Consider the following 19,570-nt stretch of genomic DNA (forward strand, 5'->3'; position numbering starts at 1 on the left):
TGGCTGTATGGCTTAAATAACATAATTAAGCATCAGTTAAAGTTGCAGCAATGTAATATTTTTTTTTTTTTTGGATTTTTAAGGACATTATTTATATTTCTGCCATTTTAACAGTATTGCTATATTTAAAAGAGTTGCAAAATTGTATACTTTTACTTTAGTTGGTACTTAATAATATAACAAAAATTCGCAGATGTTAGAATTGTTTAGAATTGTTGCCAACTATTTGTCTTTATTTATTGGCCTAAGAGTTTCTATTTGTTTTGAAATATTACTTTATTTGTATAATTAGTTATCCTTAAACTACTATGTAGTCAGATGTTAATCTAAAAGCGTTACTATACAGGGTGTTAATTAAGTATGTACCATAAATTATTTAACAGGCTAATTTACCCCTAACATGATTAAATTTATTAGGTTCAGTGTAATCTCGTACGGGACTTGAAGAAATATTTGTGGCAAAAAAATTGGGGCACCTGAATTTTGTGCCATTTTTAATATCTTATTTGATTTACTCAAATACAAATACAACTTTTTCGTATCTCGCTTATTTTTCGAGAAAAAAAAGTCCACTTAATTGCATATCCCTGGATCACACAAGGAATTTGGGGAAAAGTTTCATTTGGAATTTATTATTAACTAAGCAAGATACGAAAAAAATTCAAGAGACAGAAAAGTTTTATTTGTATAATCCACAGAACATAATAAAAATTGCACAACAGTCAGTGGCATATATTTTAGTTGTTGTTAAATTTTAACACCCTGTATATTGAGAACGAAGAATTTCTGGACATATGTTTATATGAACCTTTTGTTTTAAAATTACTCAAAGAATGGTCTCTTAAAGTTATGGTCCATACCTAATTAACTTCCTGCACGTATTCTTCTATATCGTCGTTGTTAGATGTAGAAATGCGATGTTTATTTTTGTTTAAATATTTTGTTAATGTATGAACTTTATTTATATTAAAAAATCAATATTTGTACTATGTAGGTATTTTTATTTTACAAGATAATAACATCTAAAAAAATGTTTAAGTCCGGCTCTAGCCAAGGCAAAAGCCGCGTGGACCGTAGCGAGTGTCAGCGGCATCCCTACTATAAGCAAAAATGCCTCGCCTGCGTTAGTACACATGCACCGAACTCGCTTATTCAAGCCAATGTATTTTTATTGAAGTGCGACTGCTGGTTTCTTTATGCTGTGATTTCAGTTTGAACCTCTTCAGTAATTTGTTTACCTATTCTAGCAAAGTGGCGATTCAAGCAGTTTGCAATTTCGTAAGTGTCCGAGACTATACTATTATTTACATTTATCTCCTTAATTTTATTTAAATTAAGGTTTTTTCTGCTTAATAAATTATTTATCACTGACCACTGTTTTTTGGTATCGGAACCTGCTTCTGCCCATATTTTTCTAAAATGAGTATTTTTAAGTGTTCTAATTTTATTCGTAATTATATTTTTTATGTTACGAAATTGGTTTTTTATTTCTCTGTTATTATCTTTATTACGCATGTCTTCAAATAGTCGATCTCGCTCTCTTATTAAGTTTACAAGCTCCTCTTATGCATTTTATTTTTCGCTCGTATTCAGCTGCAGCCTTGCTAGATTGTATTATATTAATAAGATACTGGAATGAGGTAATTTCTGTCTCTTTTATTTGTTGTTCAAATAATCTTTTAAACTTTCCATTGTTAATCCCTTTCAAAGTATGTGTCGTTTTTACGTTAGCCGGCCTAACTATCTCATCCAAATGTATAGTTAGTTTTTCATGATCTGATAGCGCATTAGATTCGACTTTTACTGAACATTTTTCCTTACATTTAAAATCAGTTAATACATGATCTAAAAGTTTATTGGTGTTTTGCGTAATTCTTGTAGCATTTAAAATATTTATTTTATTTTTAATATGAAAGTTATTAAGGGCTAGCGTGTTTTTAATTAATTATTTCTCTATTACTAATATCTAATAAATCTAAATTAATATCACCAACAATAATATGATTAATTGGATAGGAACTCATAATACTTTCTAACATATTTAAGGTTTCACCATATGAATAAGATGGTGGTCTATACACTAAACTAACAATTAAATTTTTATGACCTATCTGAATACATGCCCAACTAAAATTATATTTTTTTTCTGATATTTGTAGTATCTTAAAATTTAAGCCACTCTTTAAATAAATAGAAGCTTCACCCCCTCTTTTTTCTCTACAAGAATGGATTGATTGATACCCGTCCAACTCAAATAGATGCGTTTCCTCAGAAGATAGCCAAGTTTCAACAAACATAAAAATATCTACATTACGGTCCTTTGCATAACATTCAATCTCATCGAATTTATTTCTAATACTCTGTATATTTAAATAAACAATATTTAGATTTTTTTTATCTTTAGTTTTTTAAATCAGATTCTGTACTAATCACTAAAACCCTGCTATTTTCATGTTTCTTTAATAAAATAGACCCATTACTAAACCAAAGTATTTATAATTATTCTCCTTTCTAAATGTTTGTGTCTTTTTAAATAAATAAGTCTAGGTTATGTTTATTTAGATCATGATTTAGATACACATTATGATTTTCAGTAAACCCTAACACCAAAGTATTTAAATTATACCTTTTAGGAGATTTCATAAGTTTTTTCTTAATGTCCTCAGTTTTTATGTTAATCTTGATGGGTGTCTTCTTTCCTTCTTCTTTGCCTCCTACTCTAAGGGCTGTAAAATTACTCTCTAGATCTACTTGAAGCTCCTTTTCAATGTTACAAACCAGCTGCTGCAGATTTTCTGTGGTTTTATAAGGGACCCCATAAACAATAACATTATTCGTGAGCTCCCTTTGTTCCTTCTTATTTAACTGGTTTTTTATACCACTAAGTTCCAGTTTCAGCTCTTCATTTATTTTGACCTGCTCTTCATATTTCTGGAAAAGAACATCGTACTTCTTTTCCATGTTTTTTAAGGCATTCATGACATCATTAATTGTGTAATTAGAAGTCTGAGACTCCGGTTTCTTAGTTCTTTTCACACACTTGCTACAAATCCATTTTTCTGTTGATTTGCTTAGCTTCTGGAAATGTTTTTGATTCATAGAGAGGCACAGCCTATGTTTCCAAACAAGACATTTATCACATAGTAAACTTTCTTCATTATCAGCCACATTTTTGTCACATACATATATCACAAACTTCTATTTCAGGCATAACGTTAGAAATTTAGCACGACGTTTGGCAACCTCGCAGGAACAGAACAATCGCAGAATGTAAACAAACACACGTTGGCTATCACAAAAATCACGTTATAAAGGATCTTTTATATCTAAACTCACACATGTATGCTGTAACGATATTGCCTATAAGTTTTCTAGATTTAATTCGCCGTAAAAACTTGATAAAGTAACAATTATTATGCACGCTGAAAGCAAGCAGTTGCACACCGTTGCCACTTTTTCTTAATCCTAGCTTATAGCTTAGACACGTAGAAGTCAACAACTTTTACAACCAGTATCTGTCACGACTCAGGTGCAACCAAATCCGCCATAATGGATCGAATACATCCTGACAATTGACAGCCTCCCCTCCACTCTCGGAGTGAGTGAGAGGGCGATACAAGTCCCCACAGTATACAGTCAACAGCGACATCTTCTATTGAATAGCAATACCACGAAGAACGTTCTAGCTGGAAAGGAAAGGCAGTGATAGCAAGTATGAGACAAGGGCGGAAATAGAGTCGGGAGTCGAGTATTTTCTACGTATTTCGGGTGCAGGAATATTTGAATAGATAAGCGGTATCGTGAGGAAGAGCAAGGCAATTCAGTTCGACGAGACGACGAGGCAACGAATACAATTCAATTCCGTTTGGAGTTTAATACGAGCGAATATTTCATGCGCCATAGTGTCTTATAGTTTAGTTGCGGCGACATGAGATTTAATTTACGTTTACTGCGCAACAATTGGAGACTGGAAATATTACTCTGTCAAATGGATATCAGGAAATTCTTTGAAACAGGTGAGTCAAAACAAAACAAAACCTAATATGATTATTTGATTTCTTTGCTTAAATCACAAAGTTAACGAATATAGATATCGCAATTTTACTTTTACTGATACTGAAGTAAATGATATTTGAATGTGATGTTATTATAGGTATCTTGATCTTTATTTTCCGTATTTTCGTCCTATGCCTAAACACCGTAAGAGTAATTTTGTGTATCCATTTTTAGGGACAACACGCGAAAAAAGACAAAAAGGTCGGGAAAGTAGCAGTGGAAGCGGAAGCGATGAAAATGACAACCATGATAAAACTACTTATGTAATGCCAAGATCATTGCATGCTAACATTGGAGAAACGTTACAGAACCTGTAAATATATCTTTTGCCAACTATTCTTCTCCATCGATGTCCCAACAAACTTATGACATCAACGTCGAATCTGAAATTAGAGTGGACAATCGTTATGTTGGGTTGGCTACCCAGCTATCGACGGAAAAGAAGAGGGAGTACAAAATCCTTGGATCCCGCCCAGATATTACGATTTTGAAAGTGATGCAAGCTATTTGAAAAGAAAATTTAATCATGCTTGGTTGGATCAATATGCACCACGGCTAGTATATTCCAAGCCACTAAAAGGTGCTCTTTGTAAGCATTGTGTTTTGTTCCCTCCGCCCATCAGCTTTGTAAGTGGAATTTTGGGATCATTTATGGTCAGGCCATATATAAAGTTCAAAAATATGCACGAAGACTGCCGAAAGCATGCAACGACCAACCTTCACCTAAGAGCGACAAATGCTGCAAAAAATTTTCTTGAAAATGTTCCTGTAAACATCCAACTGCAAAGTGGACACCAAAAAGCAATCGATAAAAACAGACAAATATTGTCATCAATTATTTCAGATGAGGGTGTTTTATTAGATTTACTGAAGTTAAGAATCAATTCAGAGGACGACAAATTAAAGAGTTACCTGGAAAAGTGCCGTCGCGATGCAGTTTACACATCGCCAAAAATACAAAACGAATTGATAAATGTATGTGGCGAAGTTATTAAGGAGAATATAATAAGTGAGGTTCAGAAGACCATGGCTTACGCAGTCTTAGCTGATGAAACAGCAGACTTAGCTGGGAAAAAACAGCTGTCAATAGGCGTACGATTCTACGACAAAAGCAAAAGGAAAATCAGAGAAGAATTTGTAGGGTTTGTTGAACTAAAAGCACAAAATGCTTCAGCAATTGCCGAAGCAATTGACAATTTCTTGATAAGTTCTAACCTCCCAACCGAAGATTGCGGTTTGGATTCAATAGCTGTGGCTACAATGACAGGGAAAGAGGGTGGCGTACAAGCCATTTTGAGAAAAAAATATGCTCGTGGTTTATATTTTCATTGTTCAAGTCTCAAACTCAACCTCGTTGTGAATGATGCGCAGTGCCAGAAATTAGAAATACTGTCGCCACTGTAAAGAATGTTATAACGTTTTTTAGAGAATCTACGCTCTAAACCTATCACGATTGTGTGAGACGAGGTGCTCCGAAAAATATAAATCAATCAAAATTTTCCAGAGCTTGTGAAATCTCTAGAAATGTTATCCGTAGAGGGAAATTATGCCACCAGAAAATCTGCACATCAGTTGCATTCAGCTGTTACAATACCAGTGTTTATTATTGCTCTACAAACAATAGCCAAATATTCAGCAGTTTTAGAACCAGTAGTTAGCGCACTGCAAGCTAAATCGATTGACATGATCTCGGTGGGGAAATACATCAAAAATATCAAGGACATTCTCAGAAATGACCGCGAGTTTCCTGATAAAATAATTAATGAAATCGACGTGTTCAAGGCAGAACGGCACAAGCGCCAAAAATTCAAAAATCGGTTATTTACACCAAATTAAAGCGGCTTTTATTCCGCATCTAATAACGTTTGAGACTTATGCCACAAAAAATCCGTTTGGTTGTGAAATGCTTTTAAAATTTGCACAAACGCCAAAAGTTCCCCCCACCCACTTTTGTTTGGCATAAGCGCCAGACGGTCATAAGCTTTACACAGGTGCCTGCGTGCGTGTTTATCGGCAGTTTTTGTGAGCTAAAGGTAGATTTAAATTGTTTTTTAAACAAAAGGATTTGACAGACTAGTAGATAAATCTAATTGTAATAACAATTATATCTGCCTAATCACTCAAATCTGATTTTAAAAATGTGGCGTTTATGCCAATTTGCATGCAGGACTTTTTGTTTAGCATAAGTGACATTACACCTATGCTATTCAATGCAAATGATTTAATGCTTTTTTTCGCCTTAAAAGGTTTTGTTCTAGAAGTTTTCGGTATTTAATGTATATAAATTACCAAAAAGATTAATTTTTAACTAATGGTGTATTAGTTTCTTGCTACAATCATGTAATATTGTGTGTTTTATAAATGGCGCTTATGCCTTTTATGCTATACTATCGATTTTTTTTGTTAATTTTTAGAAATGTATCATTCAAGAACACAAAAGCTTTTAAAACTTGCAAAAAACAATAAAGAAGATGATCCTGATGCTAGTTGCCAAATATCGTCAAATGTTGAATTGGATAATAGCATGCTGGTAGAGGTCCTCGATGAAGTTTGTCCCCTCGACGCAGCTTTGAAAGAGAATGTGATAATTTTGGAAAACACCAATGAAATTATAAATAGTTTGGGACCAAGCCCAAAAGTTATTGTGGAAAAAAATGCCAGTGCGGAAACTAGTTATCAAATTCCTTCTGAAATGATATTTCATAACGAGTTAGATATCTTGGACTTTCTATTAGACTTTCTTACTGTTGATAAAAGTTTAAGTGATACTATACCTAGTATAAACAGTTTAAGCAATATTAATGCCACAACCAGTGCCAGAATTGAGACTGATTTTACTACAGATTCTGATGAAGACTATGAAATTGAGAAAAATACGAGCAGTTCCGAAAATGAAGAAGAAGACTTTGAAAAACCTAATAAGAAAAGAAAAGTCCAATATTTTCCAGACGAAAATGATAAAGAAAATAGCAGTGACTTTCAGAAAGAAATAAATGAAGGCGATCCAGCTATTTCAATAAAGATTAAGAAGGACTCAGTCAGCAAACGAGAGGAACGCAAAAAACAAAAAGATTTGGGATTCAAATACTTAAGCACTTCAAGAAAATTATTTTGTAAAAAAAAAATGAAGGAAAACCCGTGCAGAAATAAAAATAGCTGCAAAAATTATTGTAATTTATTTTCTGAAGAAGAAAGAATATCTATATTTGATTTGGGGCTTGGCAAGTAGTGACAAGCAGAAACGATTTATTAGTGATTGTACTTCGGTTTGTTCAATTAAGAGACGGCGTAAATCAAAAAATTTAATAAATAGAAAAATGACACTGGAATATAGTATACTAAAAAATAGTATACCAACACGCGTTTGCAGGCAGTTTTTACTTGCAACTTTATCTGTGACCGTGCGATTATTGAGAACCGTTTTAAATAATAAGGAGTATGAAAAATTTTCACAGCCTGATCAGCGAGGAATCCATGTTCCGTCTAACAAGACTAAAACCGAACTTGTTCAACACTTTAAGGTATTTGTTAATTCTTTGCCAGCGGTGCCCTCGCATTATTGCCGAAGTTCATCTTCAAAAACATATCTTCTTGCTGATATAAAAAGCTATAATAACCTTTACAAAATGTATGTTTTTACTGAACAAAAAAATAATCGCCAGTTTTTAAAAAAGGGAAAATTTTTGAATTTTTTAAAAGAAAATTACAACATTGGAATTCACGTCCCAAAAAAAGATAAATACCTAAAATGCGAGAGATTTAAGAATCTAAGCGAGGAGTTAAAGACTGAAGCAGAGACCAAAAATTATAAGGAGCATATCGAGGAAAAGGATACAATTAAGCAAACTTTCCTAGAGGAACAAAAAATGTCAGGAGAAGAAAACTCATATTTAGTAGTAAGTTTTGATCTCCAGAAGGTATTAGCTACTCCTCATGGGGATAATATGCTGTTAGGTTTTTCCCCAAAAAAAATGCAGTTTATAACTTTTCTGTTTATGAAACGACTACAAAAAAAGGCTATTGTTACTTATGGGAAGAAAAAAATGAAAAAAGGGGTAGTAACGAAATTTGCTCAAACATGTTACACTATTTAAAATACGTAGATAGCACTGCTAAATATAAAAAAATATCAATGTACTGCGACAATTGCTCAGGGCAAAATAAAAATAAGTTTTTATTTTTAATGATTAGATATTTTTTAAATAATTCTATTACCGTCAAAGAAGTGTCTGTTACTTATTTCATTGCAGGCCACACCTACATGCCTGTAAATTCAATACATGCAGTCATTGAAAAGAATATAAATTATAAAATAGTACAAGCGCCATCTGAATGGCCCACTATTATTCGTAATGCCAGAAATAATCCCGAACCTTATATAATTATCAAGCAAAAATTCTCAGATTTTCTGGACTTTAAAAGCATTAATTTTGAAAAAGCAAGTAAACTAAAAATATCGGAAATTAAAAAAGCAGTTTTTTCTAAAAATGATTATAATGCTAGGGTTTTTTACTCTTTTAAAGGAAACAAAGAAGAACTAGTCTTTTTGAAATTAAAATCAGGTATTCTTAAGGCCTATAAGGAGGAAATACCAATTAATTTAAAAAAATATAATGATTTTAAAAAACTCTGCACTGAGTTAGTTATAAGGCCTGAGTATCACTCAGAGTATTTAACCTTAAAATGTTCTGGATCAGTACCTGATGTACTTAATGAGACTGACATTGATGATGAATAAGATTAAATATTCATCTTATTGATCATCAATGTCATCTATTCATTTAATATTAACGTACATAATATCTAATAGCTAATCAATTTTTCTACTTAATGTATAGGAAAAAAAATTTGTTTTTATATTTTAAGAATTTGTTTTTTTTTTTAACTAGTCCGTTGTAAAATACGAGTATTATTATTATTAAACTATGTATGTATATAAACCAAATTATTTTCTAAAAAAATTGCTTTTTTTTTTAATTTTTTATAAGAAATGCTTGTAATTATGTTACAATTTTTTGAAATAAATATGTATTTTATGATACAACAATGTTCTTTTATAAATTATATTCAAAAGTAATTTGTGTTTTTAATTGGCATAAAAACCAAAAAAAAAAAATTGTGTTAAAAAAGTGATTTGGCACATCTCCAGATAAGCGCCAATTTACACGCCCATTAACAGACATGTTTTGGCACAAGCGACTATTTCATTTTGGCATAAACACCATAAGTCAATAACGTTTGGCATAAACGCCAAAAAATCCTAATTTTTAAGATTACAGCTTTACTTATCAACTTAAGACAAAAAAAAATTATAAAAAAAATTAAGAACAAAAAATACTTTTTTTGTAGTAACAAATATAATGCTTTAAAAAAATAAATACGAATGTTACACGGTTTTTTGTGTCTCCTGAAAAATTTGTAATTTGGCGTTTGTGTCGTTCTGCCTTAAACACGTCGAAATGCTTTAAAAAGCGCGAGCTTTTGCAATGGATTTGAACATAAAATTTTCGGTTCCACGTCTTGCTCACAAGCAAACACATAGAAGTAATCCGCCATCAGACAATGACAACTAGAAGACCGGACCGAGCCACGTAACATAATGTTGATTTGATTTGATTTATGAGGAAACGAAAGTATATTCCTTAGTGTATAGTGTGTATAGTAAAAGTGTATCCTTCTGCCTTAAAAAATCCATTACTGAGCAGTAATAGATATTTAGTTGGAATAATCCGGATAGTTAGTTAGGCTATTTGGGACAAAATTTGAATTTTTTGCATAACTAAATGTTATTTTTGTGACGCTACCTAAAGCAAAAGGTATTCATTGTAAAACCAAGAACCATTTAGGAGCTAATTATTGAAAAAATTGCTAATATTCTCGTCGATAATAGATTTGGTTGATTTTATTGTTTTTTCCATTTTGTACATACGTCAACATTTTTTTACAACTTTATACAACAATAAAGCATACAAGCTTATAAAAATCTTATTACTAAGAAAGATTTAGTATAGTGGCCGATAGCTGAAACATGTACTTTACGTCTAGTCTAAATACTTACAAATCCCAGAGGTACCGTCCACATATCATTCAATCTAGCATTTCCATCGTACCCAGCAAAAATCCATAATTTATCATTAAATACAGCTGCCCCATGAGCAGACCTTGGAACTGGCATTTTTCCGGTAAACTTCCACTCTAACCATTGCGCAGTTTTGAACTTGTATTCAAAAAGATCATTTTTATTGGTCAAGTTTGAATTGGAATGAATGTCGCCCGTGTAACCACCAAAAACAAACATGGAGTCATTGTATACTACAGCCGAATGATGATACCTATTTTAAAATAAGTCTACCTTTATTATTTTATTATGTTAGAAATTATATTTCTTACAAATTTTAAGATGAAAAAATTTTACCTGGGAGCAGGAGCAAGTCCCGTAGCAAAAGCTCTACCCCAGCTTTTTTCTTTCACATCAAATCGAAGTAAGTCATTTAGCATACTTTTGCCGTTATCTCCACCAAATACATATATTGCATCATTGTATGCCACCATAGTATGTTTACTTCTCCTGGAATAACTTAAACTTTACACAATATCTAATTAAAGTTGATGCTAAGGCTACGGTTACAGTGTAAGAGACTTCGCGCGACTACGCACGAGTTTGCGCGAAGGGAACAACCACACAGAAACAACTGCAGGTGGTTACAGTAGAAGCGAATTAGCCGCACAAGTCGCTGGTTATTGCTGAAAGTTCAAACGGGTTTATTTTTTTTTGAGCGAATACGGCCGAACGAAAAAGCATTCGGGCCTATTTTTCTTTGTATTTGACATAAAATATTTAATATGGATTTTGAAAAAAATTTTTTTTTTGGTGTTTTATAGAAAAATATTGTGGGACCAAAAATGTAAGGGATATCATAATCGTGATAAATCACGAAAACTATGGGAAGAAGTAGCAGTTGAATTGGGCATCAGCAGTAAGTATATATATCTGTTTTTAAACAGATTTTATGTTCGATATAGACAATAGAATTGACAATAGACAATAGAATTTTATTGCTTCTAAAGTAATACAATATATACTTACAGCAATAGAGTACAGGCATTACAAGAAAAAATATCTTTAAACAATAGAAATTACACCCTGACGAAGAGGGGCGCACTCAAAAAATATGTGCTGAAAGGTTTGCTTTACATTTGTGTTACATATATTCATCATATCGACAAGATCTATAGAGTAAGAAAATCCATTACAAATAGCCTTAAAAAAACGGCAATTGGCAGTCCGGACTTGGCAAAGAAACATTAAAGACTTAAAAGAAATTCTCTTAAATTGTAAATAGTTTTTTGGCTTTTGGACGTTTGAAAAACAGCTATAAAAGAGAGAAAATGCTGAAGCATATGCAAATGCAAGGTCTTTTTGAACACAAACCTGTTTAAATTTATCCAACAACAAGAGTTTATTCTTCTTTAGGTAGGTACTTGTTAATGATATAAAAAACATGCCAAAATCAATTTTTGAAAAAAATAAATTCTTTACTTGCTGAATCCAATTATAGGAAGGGTCAGGGTTTTCAAATTCCAGCTGTCTCTTATAACAGATTTGTGGGTATCTGGAGGGTTTCATAGATAAAAGTTTGATTAGCCAATTTAAAAATAGTTAAAGAAAGGTGTGTTACGCCAAATTATAGGTGCACAATGCTGTCAGGTGTATTAGCAGGCAGATAAAACAACTTTTTGACAAAAGTGACCTGTACACGTTCCAAAACCTCAATGTAACGCAAACTCCAAATTGCAGCATTATTTAGTAAGACACTCAGATCAAATGAATTATAGTGTCATCTTTGCTGACCAACTGGTATGGGTGGACTTGGGCATAATACCGCGAACAACTCCATTAGCTTGTTTACCTTTAAGTGCGGTGTCCTCCTCCATAACGTTAAACAATGATGAAGAGGTAAAAGATGCCCCCAGGTAAATATACTTCTTTGTTATCTTCACTTTTTCGCCCTCATATTTAAAATCTTGATTAGCTCAAAGGCCACCTCCCCTAGCAAAGATCATAATTCTGGTTTTATTTAAATTGAAGTAAGTCCGTTTTGATGTGTGTAATCTTCAAGAGCCAGCAATTTTCGCCCGTCATCCATCGAGTCCCCGACCCCGAAAAATAGTTCAAAGTCACTTAAAAATAGTGAAAACAAAAAGGGGCTCAAAGATTCTTCCTGTAGAACTCCTCCCGACACCGGAAACTCCCTGGTAAGCTCGTTGCTACTTTTTACCCTAAAACTAGCACAATCTGCCACAAAAGGTCGTGAGTCAAAGGCTCTTTTAAAATCAATAAAAAGTGCATACACTTTTCGCCCTATAAGGCGCAAATGCAATTGAGCAGACAACATTAGTGTAAAAATGTTGTCTGCGCACCCTCTGGACTTTCGAAAGCCACTTTGACACTCAGGGATACAATTGTTCTTGTCTGACCATACCTCCAGTCTCCTTAAAATTATCGTTGTGACAAGTTTCAGAATACAACTGACAAGAGCTATACCGCGATAATTGTTAGGATCATTAGTGGGACCATTTTTATGGAGGATTGTCAAGATAATGCCACCCCAATTATGCAGAACGGCGCGGTATTCCATTATTTTGTTAAAAAAGGAAATTAAGAATTTTTATTATCCAGATGGGTAGTAAAGGTAGAGCTTTAAAAAATTCGTCTTCGCCCGGACTTTTGCCATTCTTGCAACGGTTTAAAGCTTCGTGTACTTCAAAAACTGAAATTTCGTGGTCTAAAAGTGGATGTCTAGTATCAAAAAAGTTATACTATAATTTAATTTTGGGACCATTAACTGATAAGTAGAAGATTTCCCATATGCTAGTTGGTATGTCGCAAATTTTTTTATTTTGTTTGAACTGCCTGACTGCGCGCCAAAATTCATTGGAGAATTATGTACTCTGGACGCTGTACGCCATTTGCAATACAACAATTAAAATCGCCTGCACAAGTTAGAAAACTATCAGGATATAATTCTAATAAATTCTAATAATAAAAGCATTGCATAATTGAGATATAAAAAATATTTAAGGTATGCGCAATGTCATGTTTTTTGTTAAAATATATACCTAAAAATATGAATTCAATATACTGAGATCTTACATGTGAAATTATCCACCATGGCGAAGCATCTAGAATCTTAAAACATAGACTTTTTTTCAAAAACATGGCTGTATATAAAATGGTGGCGCCTATACATCTCCATTTGGTGGGTATCTTTAATATTCGCGCCACGATTTTGTACTTAAAAATATATAATATGCCATTAACTCTAATGTCAAATCTAGACTGTAGTAAACAGAAATCTGATTGTAATATATTAGATTGGCAGATACCTTCCCTGTCTATAATAATATTATGTAATAAGCAAATGGTTTTCACTATTAAATCGACTTTATCAGGATGACATTCTATTGGTTTGTTTAGTAGTCTTCATTTTAATGTCATTATTCCGAATCAGCATTCTATAACTCTGCGGCACCGTGACAGTGTGTAATTAAATATTTCTTCTTTATGAGATAGGTTTAGCAGCTTGAAAAATGGTTTCATTAAATATGACTTCAACGGGTACGCATCATCTCCTAATAAAACGCAGGGTAGCATCACATCAAAATTTGAAAGTTTCTTATCTTCTGGTAATAAAAATCCGGTCTCTAACTGCTGCCCTAATATTGAAGATGCGAAAGTTTCACCATCGCTTTGCTTTCCATAACCGCCCACATCAATGCAGACAAATTTATAATTTGCATCGGCTACCCCTTTGTTAAGTTTAAGTATCTAAATGTCACCACGGCAACAGCGCTTGAGGTTTATCTTTTTACATAGTGGCGGCAGCACCATGTACCCACATCTGTTTGTCACACGTTTTTTATTACTATAATAAGATGTGTCTCGTTTTTGGCTTAAAATGGTAGCCATGTTGGTTTGGCCATTCATATTTAAATTAAAGTTTACCGTGCAAGTACAAAAAATAATAAAGTGTTATCATATTATGTATTGGTTTTAATTAACGAAAAAGAGTGAACCAAAACAGCGGGTTAAATACTCCAACACCCTTGTAGCACTATAGAAAAGTATTGCTTATAAATTATAACATTGTACCTGACTTTTTCGGACACTTAATACGAATGTGTTTTCCGTCAATGCATCCTATGCAATTTGGAAAATTCCACTTACCATAAAATGCTTTGGAATTTTTAGAAAACGATTCCTTTGTAGGAAGTGGCAAGTGCAAGTGGTGTTGTTGTAACTTATTCCATATAGCTATACAGGTTTCGTATATGATTTTTCTTATTGTACTATGGGACATTCGAAAAGAATAAGCTAGAGAACGAAATCTCCAGAGTCCAGTTAAGAGAAATCTGACACAAATTAAAAGACTTATAAGTTATACTAAACAAAACAAAGGTAAAATCACAAAGTCACGGTCTCATCAAATCCATATAATTTTTAAGCCATATCCATTTAATAAGCTACACGTGTTTCGTTCCTATCGGAGCATCATCAGGCTTAAAAAATACATTAAGATATTTTTCAAAAAAGAACGCTTATAAAACTCATTACCTAGACCTACACAGATCACATTGCAACTAACAACAAAAGAAAAGCTAGGTTTAATTAACAATTTCCACCATAGATAAAAATATATGCTTAAAAAAATAAAAAAGTAAAAACGTAAAATGTCACCAGTGGGGAACGATCCAGCAACCTTTAGATTCACAGGCGCGCGTCTAACCCATAGGCCACCAAGTAACATGATCAAAAATTGGAAACAATCCGAACTATACTAATATGTGTGAATATAAGTAAACAATCTTAACAATAAAAACTAAAAATATCTAAAATCGAAAAAGAAAAAAAGAAGAAAAGACTTTTTAAGAGAGGTTGTTATAAATGAGGTGAGGTTCAAACGTGAAAATACCGTTCACACACACAAGGACAGGGCTCTTCTTAGCTTTAGTTATTTCCATTTTTTCTAACAAGTCCAGTTTTTTGCCTTTTGAGCACTCATGCAAAATATCCGCTTCCTGAGTTAAAGAAAAACCATGTGAGGAGGCCAATAAATGATTTGCAAACGCCGATTTAGTTTCGATCATGTCAGTATCCCTATACCTGTCCACCAAACTTGTATGTTCCTTTATTCTAGTGGAAATTTTTCTCTCCGATTGCCCTATGTAAATAGCATTAGAGTCATTACATCTTAATGAATATACCCCTGATTTTGAAAAGAAATCTGCCTTATCTATTGTACTAACTAACTGACTTTTTAAACTGTTTGCAGTTTTAAAAGCAATTGTAAGATTTGTAGACTTGAAAAACTTTGCAAGCTGAAAAGAAATATTACCAAAAAATGACATTGATCTAAAAAGATGACTATTTTCATTATTAAGATGGATTAAGTTGTAAGTAAGTTTGTATTTATTATAGAATTTAGAATAAAGGCGATTAATTATATCAAGTGGAAAACCATTATTAAAAGCAATATGTTTAATTAAATTTAGTTCATCAAGGAAAGCTTCTCTAGAAAGGAGGATGTTAAAAAGGCGATAGAAAAGAGAATTAAAAGAGGCAAATTTGTAGGAATAAGGGGAGTTTGAGGAGTATTGGATAACATTGTCCGTAGTGGTGAGTTTGCGGTAGATCTCAAATTCAAGTTTGTTGGTATTTTTTGAAATAAGAACATCAAGAAAAGGTAACTTTCCATCTCTTTCTTCTTCAATGGTAAACGACATATTTGCGTGAAGAGAGTTTATAGAAATGAGGAAATCCACCAATTCCAGATCATTTCCATTCCATACCACAAAAATATCATCCACGTATCTCCTATATACAGTGAGAAAAGCACCAAACTTCCCATTGACAATCCTTTTCTCCAAATGGTGCATAAAAATCTCACTGAGAAGAGGAGAGAGGTAAGACCCCTATTTATTACAAGACAATAATAATACTAATTATTATTTATTAAGCAAGACAAGCAATATAGATGCTCGAATTAGTCTACCCCATATTATACTGCCCAGATAATGTAATTTTTAAATACATCATAGTACCCATTATAGTGTTTTTTTACTTTTAGGTGAAGTGGTAAAGTCAAAATAGAAAGGACTTCCGAGACACATTTCGGCGAAAACATCAGAAAGTTGTGAAACAAAAACAATCCGGTGCTGCAGGGGGCGAAAAAACCGGTTCCTGTTGGCCTTATTTTGAAAGTTTATATTTTTTTGCTGACCAAATAACCCCCACACAATCTTCAGAAAATATTCTATTGCCTATTGAGAGTCAAGAAAATTCTTTATTGGAAGACAGTGAGGAAGAACCATTTTTTTGCCAGTTTCGCTCCCCTGAGGGCAAAGCCCTAGTGGGTGTGACAAGGGCCCCCCACCTTATTTTGAGTGATACCTTATTTTGAAGGTATTTTTATGTGGATTATAACTCTAAAGTTTTAAATCGTTACTATTAGCCTAGTCGATGCAGGGGCTAATAAAAGTTACAAAAAAATGCTAATAAGTATAATTTTAAATAAAGGGCTTAAAGATAAAATCAATCAAGTAAATGTTCAAAATGTTGGCCTTCGACTTCCATACAATAATACAGGTTTTGTTCAAACCTTTCTCGTACATTTTGCAAAATTTCTGGGGTGATTTGACGACATTCATCAATTATTCTTTGTCGCAAATGGTCTAGCGATGTTGGCTATTTAGCATAAATTTTAAAAACTAAAATTTATGCTAGACAGCCAACATCGCTCGTCCCATAAAAACAAATCTAACGGGCTTAAGTCCGGGGAACGAGGAGGCCATTCAATAGCTCCTCTTCTTCCAATCCATTGTCCTGGAAACGTTTGGTCCAAATATTGACGAACCCTTGCAGCATAGTGGGGTGGCGCCCCATCTTGCTGAAATAATAGACGATTTTCCAAGTATTCGTTGTTATTTTCTAGTATCTCCACTAATGCTGGATGAATTGTATTTTCTAATAACTCCAGGTACATCTCTCCTGTTAAATTGCCAGGTAAAAAAAGGGGCCTACGTTATGTTTACCAAAAATGCCAGCCCAAACATTTAATTTTTCAGGATGTTGTGACGATTCACAGTACCGTTTAGGAAATGAAGCATTCGTCAGAAAAACATACATTAAATAGAAAGTGTAGATCATTGGCTGCTTGTTCAGATATAGTTTCACAAAATTGTACTCGCCTATCAAAATCGTCTTCGTTTAGTTCTTGTACGAGATGCATTTTGTACGAATGAAACTTGTTTTTTTTTTAATATCTTCTGAATGCTGCTTCTCTTAATACCAGACACGGTTGATAACTTCCTTGTGCTCAGTGTAGGATCTTGCACAATATGGCCTAAAATAGCTACTTCTAAAGCTTCATTCACCACTGGATTATCCATTTCGCGCTTTTTATTAGCCACAGACCCAGTTTCCCTAAATTTTTGAACCAATTCCAAAATGTACTTGCGATGGACCTGTCGATTAGGGTGTTGTAGTGTGTTAAAGAGCTGGGCAGTTCTATTAGCATTTTCATTCTTCGCAAAGAAAAGAGAAATTATTTCAACTCTTTCAGCAAGTGAAGAAACCATTATAACACTCAATGTTGTAACTAATTAACTTTAAATAGCTATTTGTTTGACACACTATGATCTGACAGCACTAATTGACAACCACTATTAAACTTCAAAATGTTGCTATAATAACAGTCTCAACAATAACCAAGAGTTCCCTTGCAGAATTGGCATAGATACCTACGGGTATTAAAAAAAAAACAACAGAAAGTACGGTTCACAATGTAGGAGAACAAATTTTTTTGTATTTATTTAACTGCTAAATTTACAAGCATTTTTTTTCATAAAAAATGTTGACATGTTTTTGTAACTTTTATTAGCCCCTGTATTGACAAGGCAAATAGTAACGATTTAAAACTTTAGGGTTATAATCCACATAAAAATACCTTCAAAATAAGGTATCACTCGACCCCCCGTTCCATTTAAAATTTTGGGGGCCCTTGTCACCCCCGAAGTTTGGGGGCGAAACTGGCAAAAAAATTGTTCCCCCTTGAATCAAAAATTGACGGGTCCGAGGATTCAAAAAAATGTTGAGGCTGGTTCTTCAATTGTTCAAAAAGTTGAAAATATTCGCTTAAGTGGTGGTTATCTGCCTCTTTCTCGGTTCAGAAAGGGACAGCTTCCAAAACGGGCCTTCACTTAAATAGAACTCTTCCTCAGTATGCATGTTAGTTTTTTACCCGACTGTAACCGTATTCGCATACGATGCCCGACTGTACCGTCGAGTCAAATAAATTCGCTTTAAATCGCGCAAAAATAGATGAAATAGAAACCACTTACAGTTCGCGCGAAGGATAGTTCGCGCAAAGCCGCTTGTACTGTAACCGTAGCTTAAGTTAAGATTTTATCGTACCTCAAACGTACTCATCGAATTCATCAATATTGTACTTACCGTGCACCAACAAATTCGTCACACTCAGGGAGAGACTTCCAGCGATGGACGGCCTCAAAAGGGCCAATTTCAAGAGTAAGGGCTTCGGACAGTGTTGTTATAGAGTCCCCTACGGTGGGTCCCGCCCCACTCATATTCAAAAAGTTTTTCTGCTTTTTTATGAACGTGTTGATGATTATTGTTTAGCCGTCCCACCAAAAATGATCTGCCAAGGCTATGAACTAAAACAAAAATTAAATTTAATTTCAAATTTTGCTTATCAAATGCAGGTAGGCTCTCCAAGAGAGCCTCATGGAGACTCATCAATTGCTGAATCAATAGATTCTTCCACCACAGAGGGTTTCTTTATGTGATCAGCTGCTTACTACTGCATCTCAAAATGCTTCACATTCCAGAACAGGACTGGCTAACAATGATAAAAAAAGGAATTATTTGTGATGATTTCAGTGGTAGATACCTTTCTAAGCTTCTATCTAACAATTTACTTTCGAACTATGTCATATTAGGTTATATGTGTATAGTAACTGTTCATTTGTTATAGTATTATTAAATCTGTCTCTTTCTTCCTAAGGACAAAAAATAGTGGCACAAAAAAGATAATATCTGATATTAGACAAAATTTTAGATATCGTCATTCTGGTCTTTCTATGTCACGACTGGAATGATGTGTATAATTCCTGTGATGTTGCCGAATCTATGACGACATTTTATGACATTTTTAATGATTTTTTTGTGCAGTGTGTCCCCATGTCCGCCCAAATTGGGAAGAAATTTCCAGTTTGGTATAATGGTGAAATTATTAACTTGCTCAAAGAAAAAGAAACATGTCTAAATCAGTTTAAAAGAACAAACGTAACTTTTTGGTTGAATAAATATAAAGATCTTAGTAAAAAGTTAAAATTAAAATAAAATTGGTATATGGTACCTATCCAGGTAATGTAGAACTTGTAGCATAAATACAGATCCTAAGTGTTTCTGGTCCTATGTTCGTAACCAGAAGAA

General features: G+C 33.4%; 1 protein-coding gene across 1 annotated transcript in view; it reads right to left on the minus strand.

Annotated features, from left to right (window-relative positions):
- The window catches only part of LOC126744388 (leucine-zipper-like transcriptional regulator 1), a 126,619-nt gene that overhangs the window by 98,005 nt on the left and 9,044 nt on the right, over window positions 1-19,570 (minus strand). The window contains exons 2-4 of the mRNA XM_050451771.1: window positions 18,569-18,789; window positions 10,472-10,624; window positions 10,115-10,388 (exon numbers count right to left, since the gene is read on the minus strand). Of these exons, the coding sequence (XP_050307728.1) occupies window positions 10,115-10,388; window positions 10,472-10,624; window positions 18,569-18,702 (561 nt within the window). The 5' untranslated portion in view covers window positions 18,703-18,789. The remainder of the gene's footprint in view (window positions 1-10,114; window positions 10,389-10,471; window positions 10,625-18,568; window positions 18,790-19,570) is intronic.

Source organism: Anthonomus grandis, chromosome 14 (assembly GCF_022605725.1).
Source record: "Anthonomus grandis grandis chromosome 14, icAntGran1.3, whole genome shotgun sequence".
NCBI lineage: Eukaryota > Metazoa > Arthropoda > Insecta > Coleoptera > Curculionidae > Anthonomus > Anthonomus grandis.